The sequence below is a fragment of the Thamnophis sirtalis genome, unplaced genomic scaffold (assembly GCF_051295495.1).
Source record: "Thamnophis sirtalis isolate CommonGarterSnake01/CBP01778 unplaced genomic scaffold, rThaSir2_p1.2 scaffold_4, whole genome shotgun sequence".
Taxonomy (NCBI): domain Eukaryota; kingdom Metazoa; phylum Chordata; class Lepidosauria; order Squamata; family Natricidae; genus Thamnophis; species Thamnophis sirtalis.
The window spans coordinates 110,293,790-110,304,555 of NW_028261384.1; the positions used below are offsets into that span (position 1 = coordinate 110,293,790).

General features: G+C 36.8%; 1 protein-coding gene across 1 annotated transcript; it reads right to left on the reverse strand.

Moving 5' to 3' along the window:
- Positions 1-2,681: 2,681 nt before the first annotated feature.
- Positions 2,682-3,656, reverse strand: LOC148046157 (olfactory receptor 14I1-like). Its single transcript, XM_087714556.1, has one exon. The coding sequence runs from the start codon at positions 3,654-3,656 to the stop codon at positions 2,682-2,684; it is 975 nt and encodes a 324-aa protein (XP_087570682.1).
- Between the last annotated feature and the right edge of the window lie 7,110 nt (positions 3,657-10,766).

The window sequence follows — 10,766 nt, forward strand, 5'->3', positions numbered from 1 at the left end:
ATCTGTGTGATGTAAATTAGTGTAGTTTGTTTGAATACTGCTGAGTCATCGTTTTGATCTGTTTGAATGGCTGGTGGTTGTTACTGATATGTGACAACCACCAGCCAAGAAATATGGTCTGATTTCTTGTGAGCTGATGGATTGTGATGTTTGTTGTTGTGTAATGGGTGACTGTTTTTTCATTATAAATGCTATCTTCAAGGTCGTGGTTGATGCAGTTCTTTCATTTGTAGTGATTGGTGGGTTGGATCGATGTCAATATGTCTCTTTATTGACTGATTAATGAAAAATCAGACTTGAGGAATTCTCTTTTTCTCCTTGATTTCAACGCGGGGTCCCGGTTAGATCAAACTTATTTCCTTCTAAATCTTAATGGACAGACATTAAGGGTCATGTCTTTTGATAGCCAGGAAGTGTTCATGTTGTCTGGTTGATAGTTTTCTTCCTGTTTGGCCAACATAGTTCTTTTAACAGTTGCTGCATTGGATTTGATATATGATTCCTGATCTTTGGTTTGTTTATATCTGCCCTTTTGATTTTGACAGGATCTGTCTGAAAGTTGAGGTTGCTTTTTGGGCTACCCCAAGATTATGTTGACATAGTAATCTTGCTGCCATTTCTGAAACATTATGTATCTAATCAAACAAAACTTAGAAGTAGCCAAACAAACAATATCCACACTAATTTTCATCACATAAAATGATATTTAAAGACCAGAGATCTGACAGAAGAACACAATTCAAAGCAGACTGAAAATGTCTCCTTGAATGGTGATGAAAAGTTTGTAACCAAACTGCCAAACTCGGAGCTCAGACCAACAACCCAACTACCAACCTAAGCTACTTATATTCAAATACATTTCAAAGGTCTTAGCTACATATATATTTTAATAAAGAAATCACCTTCTAAAAATGTTTTGACATATTTATAGGTATCTATATGAAGGTGAAAATGCATTTTGAAACCATTCCTTAACAGTAATGTGTATTATCTAATTACCTATGAAAGCAAACTGCTTTAATACCATTCATGACTATTAAAGAAACATTTTTCCCATTATTCAAATTCAAGAATTATTTGTCCCTGTGAGAATCCTTAATCAGAAGTAACAAAAATGAGGATGAGTCAGTTATGAAGTTCAATTGGTTACAATTTTAGAAATTACATTAAAAGCATCTTGGTGATTATTATTAATTGCATATTGTTATTAATTCATAGTAGATTATTCACTTATCCTCAGCTTTATATATATCCTTATATAATATTACATTTTTTAAAAAAATATTTTATTCTATCTTTCTAACATGTTTTTCCTTATACATATTTTGCCAGAAAGTCTACCACAAAGAAATAAATAGAAGACCATACCATTTTCAAATATATTTCAGCTGTGTATAGTCTATATTGATGGAAATGAATAACATTTTACATCTGTGTCATCAAAATCTTTTTATAGTAAGTTAATATACTTCACTTAATCCTCCAGGGAAAGATTAAAGGGAAACAAGGTCCAGGCAAAAGAAGAACATCATGGCTTCAAAATCTAAGGGACTGGTTTGGACAAAACTCAGTAGCACTTGTCAGCCTCCGCTTTGCTGCTTCTTCGGATGCCATTGAAACGGGGAGGGGGGCATGGTATTTGGGAGGGGACTGAATGTTGTGCTGGAGGAAGATTCTAGAGTTTGAACTGTCCACCTTACTGCGCATGTGGAGGAGGAGTGTTTCCATCCAAGGATAACGGAACCAGCATTCCATCGTGGTGATGCCTTTTGAAGTTATCTCACACTTGAAAATTGGGAGAATTATGATTGGGCTGAGCACGGGATGCCAAGGGGAGGGGAATGAATTATACAATATATTATTCGCTTTTGTGCCTAAATAATAAGTCTTCGCTTAGCTTCACTTCTATTCATTTATAATTAGTAAAAGTACACTTGAATTCTATCAATGGAGTCCTGCGGTTTTCTTTCCTGATTTTTGAATGAAGAAGTGCTGACAGCACTTTTTCATGTAACAGATAATAAAAACAGGACCGTCAACCTGATTTCCTATGTCTGATGATGGATATGGTACAACAACAACAACAACAACAAGAAAGCTAATGTGTCTACAAGTGAGGAAATTAATGTTATTCTCTATATCTCGTTTTTCTCTCTCCATGACATACCAAAGGAGGGGAAGATACACAATGCATTTTTTTTCTTTTTCAAAAATAAAGCCATGAAAGATTTGAAAGAGCAAGCTCAATGTACTTATTTCTTATATATTTTAATTATGTAGTCAACATTAGATGGAGCATTAGAGGGAATTGTCATGTAAGGAAAACAAACATTAAACAAAAATATGACAAAATCAGTGAGAAGTCAGAACTCAAGGAAAAGAATAAGTTGTTCAGAAACTATGTCATACATACATACATGCATACATACATACGTACGTATGTACGTACATATATGAACTGTATATTGTATGCACAATGTACTATATACATTTACACATTTCATTTTATTTCACTTTATACCTCTTCAAATTACTTCTGAAACTTAAAACATAACCTCCACCTGTTTAGTTGAAATCTCTTCAGGAAATGACTACCATTTAACATCATCATCTGCCTAATCATAAAATTTTACCTTAAGGAAGTATAAATATTGAGAATCATAGTCTTATTTCCTATGTCTCTATTTTCTCTTTCCTATTAATATAGATGATGAGATAGCTATGCAGTTCCAGGTCTTTTCAAAAACAAATGACCAGAAAATTTTTGAAAGAGCACCTTTGAGTTCTTTGTTTCTCATGCTATAGATCAATGGATTGAGCATGGGTGGAATAATGGAATACAATATTGTGATTATAAAATCAAAAACTGATGCTCTGTTAGAAATGGGCCTTACGTAAGCAAATATAGAAGTAAATAAAAATATGGAAAAGATGGTGAGGTGTGGTACACAAGTAGAGAAGGCCTTTTTTCTTCCCTGAATGGAAGGAATTTTTAAAACAGCAGTGAAAATCTGCACATAGGTAATGACAATAAATACAAAACAACCAAATCCTAATGTTATACTGAAGAATACAACTCCAAGTTTAGTTATGTATGATCCAGAGCATGTAATCTTAAGTAAATGTGGGATTTCACAATAAAACTGATGGATAATATTGGAGCAAAAGGGAATAATAAAAGTTTCAACAGTGTTCATTACAGAATTGAGAAAGCTGGCGATCCACGCGCAACTAATCATTTTAGTGCAGGCTGTCCTGTTCATTATTATTTCATATTGCAAAGGATTGCAGATGGCAACATATCGATCATAGGCCATGAGAGTCAGGACAGCAATGTCAGAACTAACAAAAAAAACAAACATGAGGACTTGAGTAACACATCCTGAGTAACAAATGTGCCTTATATTTGTAAGTGAATTAAAAATGGCTTTGGGAATAATGACTGAAACTGAACCAATGTCTTGTATGGCTAAATTCATCAGGAAGAAGTACATGGGGATATGCAGGCGATGGTCGAAAACAACTGCAATGATGATTAGAAGATTCCCTGTTAATGTCATCAAATAGAGAATCAGTAATAAAGCTGCATATATAATCTGTAGCTCCCAAATCTTTGAGAATTCCAAAAGAAGAAATTCAGATGTGTGATTATGCATTTTTAATTGTGAGCATGTTCTTCCTAGAAAAAAGGGAAGAGCAATTACATATGCATTTTGAAAAATATATAAATAAGAACTGTTCAATGTTCAATAAATGTCCATTACATTTCTGGGGAATGAGAAATGAAAGAGACAAATCCTTTTTATTAAGTTTGTTTGCATTCCATATTCTGGTTTCCAAAATTGGGTTTTAAATCATTATTCCTTGTATTGTATCAATATTATAATATAGATGTCAGCAGATTCTATTCCTGAATCAATGCTGGGAAACTTTCTCTCTCCATAATTTGAATAGGTCTTTTCAATTTCTGTTACCAGAAATTCTGTTAATGTCAGTATGATTTATAATAAAACTAAAAAAAAAAAAAATAGAGGTTCAAAGAATGAAATGCATAAAAATGGAAATTAGAGAAATCATTCTTCTAGAGGATAATTAGGTTGGAATTTCCTAAGGTTTGAACTTTGTGGAATTCAGCCATATTGAGATAGTTGCACCCTTTTGTTCTGTGATATTGCGATTTAAAATGACTTTACCAACCATTTTGTTTTTAGTATTTAGCTACATAAAATCCATTTCTCATTGAAATGCTGATGAAAATATTTTTCCCTCCCTCAGGAAAAAAAAGCAATATTTATTTTAACTGTACTTAATATTATAACAGAATAGGCAAGAAAACCAAAGTTAATATTTCCAGAGCGGCAGAGAAGTAACTAAAGGTAACTTACCATCTTTATTCATGAAACCATTGCTAAGGGTGCATGCTATAGAACTATAAATGGCATATCATATAATATCTCTAGCTTTTCCTCCAAATATAATAAGAGTTAGACTTTATTGGAAATCTAATGGAGACTCAGTGGACCAGAGATTTCATAAGCTCTGTGGGATGTTTCCCAAGGGTCTGTATTATTTTAAGTGAAGAATTCTATACGGGAAAAATACTGATGTTCTGATCAAACAAACCTCATAACAGAAGGGGATACATCAAAATAGCCCTGGAATAAAACTTTCTCATAATGGAAATTTTAAAATGCTCCATTTGAAAGTCTTTTCTCTTTGTCCCCTCTCCTGCTGCTCCCTGCCAACCTGGTCACACAACCTGTTTTCCACCCCAAGAAGTCACAGGGCCATGCGACTGAAGTGCCCTTAGTGTTTTCTCTACACTTCAACACTGCCTTCAACTGGCTGATTTTTGCAATTTCAAGTTCTTTTGAATCTCAGAACCAGCCATGGTCCCCTTTCATGTGGTCTCAGGAAGGAGGGAATGGGAAGGAGCAGCCACTACCATCAGAGGAAGGAAAGGAAGAGCTCTGGCTCTCCTGTGCAGTGCGGGCTCTCCTACACAGCACAATCTCCTACTCACTACACTGTGCAGTGGCAGCAGTGGGAGGAGGACTCGCTGTCCTCACCACCACCATGATCCCAGCCCTGAAGTGTATGCCGCTTGTGTGTGAGAGAGTTAGAGAGAGGGGAAGAAGAAAGAGAGGAAGAAATGAGAAAATGATGGAGGGAGAGAGAGAGAGGAAAGAAAACAAATGAGAGAGAGAAGGGGAGAGAGAGAAGGAGAAAGAGAGGGAAATAAGAGAGCTGGAGAGAGAGAATGAGAAAGAGGGTAAAGAGAGAGAAACAAATGAGAGGAAGAAGGGGATAGAGAAAGAAAGAGGCGGGGAAAGGAAAAAGAGAGAAAAACAAATGAGAGGGAGAGAAAGAGATAAATGAGAGGGAGAAAAGGGGAGAAAAGGAAAGAGAGAAATGAAAAAATGATGGAGGGAGAGAATGAGAGAGGAAAAAGAAAAAAACAGTTGGAGGGAGAAAATGACAGCGAGGGAGGAGATAGGGAAACAACTGAGAGAGAGAGGGAGAAATGAGAGAGGGAGGAAGGGGAAAGAGGAAGAGAGAGAGGTTAGAGGGATAAATGTCTCTGTGTGTGTGTGTGTGAGAGAGAGAGAGAGAGAGAAAGAGAGAGAGAGAGAGAGGGAGGGAGGGAGGGAGGGAGGGAGGGAGGGAGAGAGACCTGTTTCCCTTAGAAAGGAAAACACCAGAAGCCACAAAACCTGGGTAGGCATGGCTGGGGTGGTCATGTGACAGGGTGGGAGTGAATGACATTGAGATGACCATGCTCACCCTGGTTTTGAAGTTCCAGGTGTTATGTTTTCTGTGGGTCATGGGTCCAAATGGCTCTTTGAGTGCTTAAGGTTGCAGACTAATGGTGGTTTCCTAGTGGCTCGGCCCAGTTTAACCAAACTGGTAGTGGCATGCCAGCCTAGGTTGCAGAACTGGCAGTGACCCAGGCGGGCCACACCTCCTAACTGGTTTTCTAGTTGCTGCAGTTGCCACCGCCATTTGTTTCTGAGTTCTGTGGATGCGCAGAACAATTTCTATTGAATTATACATGCTTGTGCAGCACACATCCAGCATGCACATTGTGTGAACCAGTATAGGTGGGTGATTAAATATCATTATAGTTGTTCAAAAATTGAAGTGTGATTTCATGACTCACACTGTATCTTCACTAGATGTTTATAGAGTTATAACACAAATAGGTGGTATTCATTCACCACTTTGGTCGCACTGATCGATGATCTCTGGCAGGTCAGGGATAGAGGGTATTCCTCTATCCTGGTGCTTCTTGACCTCTCAGCGGCTTTCGATACCATCGACCATGGAATCCTTCTGCGACGTCTGGAGGTGGTGGGAGTTGGAGGCATCGTTTTACAGTGGTTCTCCTCTTACCTCTCCAGTAGGTCACAGTCGGTGTTGGTTGGGGAACAGAGGTCGACCTCTAGGCCCCTCAAGTGTGGGGTGCCGCAGGGTTCAGTCCTGTCCCCCCTCCTATTTAACATCTACATGAAACCGCTGGGTGAGATCATACGACGGCACGGGATAAAGTACCATCAATATGCAGATGATACACAATTGTATCTATCTGCCCCGTGCCAGCTCAGTGTAGCGGCGGACGTGATGTGCCGATGCCTGGAAGCAGTCAGGATCTGGATGGGGATGAACAAATTGGTGCTCAATCCCGATAAGACCGAGTGGCTTTGGATGTTACCGCCGAAGGACAGTTCTGACAGTCCATCCTTGATCCTGAGGGGTGAAGACTTACACCCCTCAGAGAGGGCTCGAAATTTGGGAGTCCTTCTGGATTCACAGCTGACACTGGAACACCATCTGTCGGCTGTGACCAGGGGGGCCTTTGCTCAGGTTTGCCTGGTACACCAATTGCAGCCCTACTTGGACCGGGGGGCACTTCAAAGAGTCACCCTTGTCACCTCAAGGCTGGATTATTGCAATGCACTCTACATGGGGCTAACATTGAAAAGCGTTCGGAGACTACAGCTAGTCCAGAATGCAGCCGCGCGAGCGATTTTGGGTGTACCGAGATACACCCATATTACACCTGTCCTCGGAGAGCTGCACTGGCTGCCAATTGGTCTCCGGACACAATTCAAGGTGTTGGTTATCACCTTTAAAGCCCTACATGGCTCAGGACCAGCGTATCTGCGAGACCGCCTACTGCCACATACCTCCCAATGACCAATAAGATCCCACAGGGTGGGCCTCTTTCGGATGCCGTCAGCCAGACAATGTCGGCTGGCGGGCCCCCGGAGGAGAGCCTTCTCTGTGGCTGCTCTCACCCTGTGGAACCAGCTATCCCCAGAGGTCCGGAACTTACCCACTCTCATGGCCTTCAGAATAGCTGTTAAAACCTGGCTGTTCTGGCAGGCCTGGGGCTGTTGACCTTATTGTTAAGGTCCAGCCCCGATTAGAAATGTATGTGTGTTGGGAATTTTAAAATTATTCTTTTATTCTGCTTTTCTTTTTTTCTTTCTTTGTAAGCCGTCTGGAGTCCTCCGGGATTGGGGGGCCTAGAAATTTAACAAACAAATAAATAAATAATAAATAATAATGATATTTTGCCTATGGGAAAAATGTTTCTACATATCTATTACTGTTTATATGAAGTTAGAAACATATTTTAAAACTATTGAGATTCGTACCCTCACCACCGTCCAGGCTTTCCGCACAGCCTTGAAGAACTGGCTAGCCCGTCAGGCCTGGGGATAAAGATAGTTGCCCCTCCCGAATGATGAATGCATGTTGCCTATTGTTTTTATTATATGTGTCTATGTTACTGTTTGCATTTCCCCTTCCCTGATTTTATGTGAGCCGCCCTGAGTCCCCTCAGGGAAAAGGGCGGCCTACAAATTTCAATAAAATCAAAATCAAAATCAAATCTTGACATTTAGGCCTCCTCATGGCAGGTGCACCAGCAGCAGACAGAGGCAGAGACATGGGGGCAGGCACATGATCTGGCCTGCTGGACATGCAGCACAGCTCTTAACTAGGGGTTATTTTGGGGATAAGATTTTTGCACACTAAAAGCATGCTAGGGCTTATTTTCTCAGTGGGTCTTATTTTTGGAAAAAACATAGTAGGTAGGTTGGTAGGGAGGGAGGGAGAGAGTGAGTGAGTGAGTGAGGGAGGGAGGGAGGGAGGGAAGGAAGAAGGGAAAGAGAGAGAGATGTAATATGATTACAGTCCAAAGGCTAAATGGTTTGTTCTATAATGTTTTTGTTTTCTTGCTTTTCCATAATATTTTCAAAGTATTTTCAACACCAAATTTAAGAAGCAAAAGTACTACTTCTATTCAGTTTCTTCAAAGTCAAGATTTTACTTCCATATAGCATCACAAGGAAAACCATTCCCTGCACAGTATATATGCTTTTGCTTAGGTACTTAATTGTTACATTTTTGTACATACAAAGACACACACAGCTCATTATGGTCTTTTAAAATGCTAACTGGTCACTTTCCCAAATTAGAATGTATGATACATATATTGATGTATTATTGTGGTTTTCTTGCATATAATCTGCTCTTTTACAATGACAGAGAACATCTTTATTGTCTTTGCATGTACTACTATGAACATCATACAAACAATCTAAAAAGTAAAACCTTTAAGGCTTATAGCTTTTCAGCTGCATTAAGGAAAGACGTTCCAAAAAGTGCATATGGCCAGGAAAAATATAGGATAGAACCATGTTGTTAATTAAATCTGGACTCAATTAAATTATTTTATTAATTCTCTATATGGTCCTTAATAACTGATACTGGAAAAATAGTTTGAAGGTACTCCTCAACAACTACACACAAACAAACATAGCTAATTTAAATTTCTTTATTGTTATTTTTCATATTCCAAAAGATAATTTACATTTCTTTATTGTTATTTTCCATACTCCAAAATATTTTCCTTTAGATATACAGACCATAATTTAAAAGTATTTTGTCTAAACTAGTTTTGGATTTCCAATTAACCTTAGAAATTTATATTAAAAATGAATATTAAAAAAATGAAGAGATCAGATTACATTATTTTAAATACATATTATTTCTGCATTCATGTAATATTTACATAGTTTCTTTTCTAATGTCCTTTATTCTAGTTTCATTTTAAAATTGGTGGTTTTTTTAATTATCTCTGACATTGAAGTGTCAGTCAAAGAACAACTAATTAATTATCTTCATGGAAAGAAGTCTGTTTCACCTCATAATCTATATCATTATTCTTGTTATCATCACCTTTTTAATTTAAAATTATTGTTTTATCATAGAGAATAAAAAACACAACTGTAAAACAAACAAACAAAATGAAGCAAGGAAAAACATACATTCAACTCTAACAATAAAAAGAAAAAAATAGTGTACAATAAAGGAGGAAAAAAGTAGTAAATTAAATTCAACATTTAACATATGCGATCCACCATGGCTGAATGCTAAAAGGAAAAAAAAATTCTCCTATTTTACACACATACAATATATATATCTATCTAATCAAAGCAGTTAATTTTGCCATCTCTACTAATTCAGTCAATTTCAAAATCCATTCTTCAATAGCTAGCATCTCCTTTTCTTTCCAGTGTTTGGTAAATACAATCCTCACAGCCATTATCATGTGAAGAAATAGAACCCCAAATTGTTTTTCAATTGGCTTGTCCATCATACTTAAAAGAAAATCTTCAGGTTTCATTAATGTTTGTTTCTTAATTATTATTATTTTTGCATTATCATTATTATGTTTATCCAGTATGTTTTTATGTATTTACAGGACCACCACATATGATAAAATGAACCTAGATTGTGATTACATTTCCAGCACTAAATAGAAAGATATTTATTTGGCATAATTAAAACCCAAGAATTAAATATAAGCTGTTATTAGATTAAAGATAAAGGAAGTCTGGGTTTGCAAGATTTTAGATTATATTATGATGTTTGTTGCCTGGTATGGTTAAAAGATTGGAGAACTTTAAAAAAAATCAAGGTTGTTAGATCCTGAAGTTTTGATTTGGGATTTGGGTGGCATGCCTACCTGTGGTATGATAAAGTAAAAGTTAATTCTGGCTTTAAAATCCATGATATTAGGCAATTGATTTCACATGTATGGTTGAAGTAAAAAAAAGAAGATTTGTTGATAAAGTGTCACTTTGGCTATCACCTCATGAAATACTACAAAGAACAGAGATGATTACAGAATGTGCAGTAAATGAATGACATTTTGAGACTTATTGAAATTTGAGGATTTAAGATAAAGACAAGAGAACAACTAGTAAGTGAAGGATTTGCTTTTGATTGGTTTTATTATTGTAGAATTTTTGAAAGGTTTAAACTTGCTAAGAAAAGTTCTGTTTTCACAGGAACTAAATCTGAATTGAACATTAATTTATGTTCTGGAGATGACTATTTGATTTCTAACATACATAAAATGCTACTCAAGATGAATCTGGAAAATGAATATGTTAAACATTGTATGATAAAATGAGCAAACAAATTTGTGTATAATATAATGCTAGATAAAAGTGAGAATGTATCGACAAAAGGACTATAATTTACATTAAATTATAGTTGGAAAGAAAACTTTTATAAACTGATGTATTAGTACTTAACTCCAGGTAGACTACGGAAAATGTATAAAGGGATGTCATCATCACCTTTTCAAGGTAATGTAAGATATTTAAGATATGTATGGGATGTAAAGCTTACTTTTGTCCCTCTGTTTCTTTTTTCCCATTAACACAGATAAAGAAGTACATCCAAGT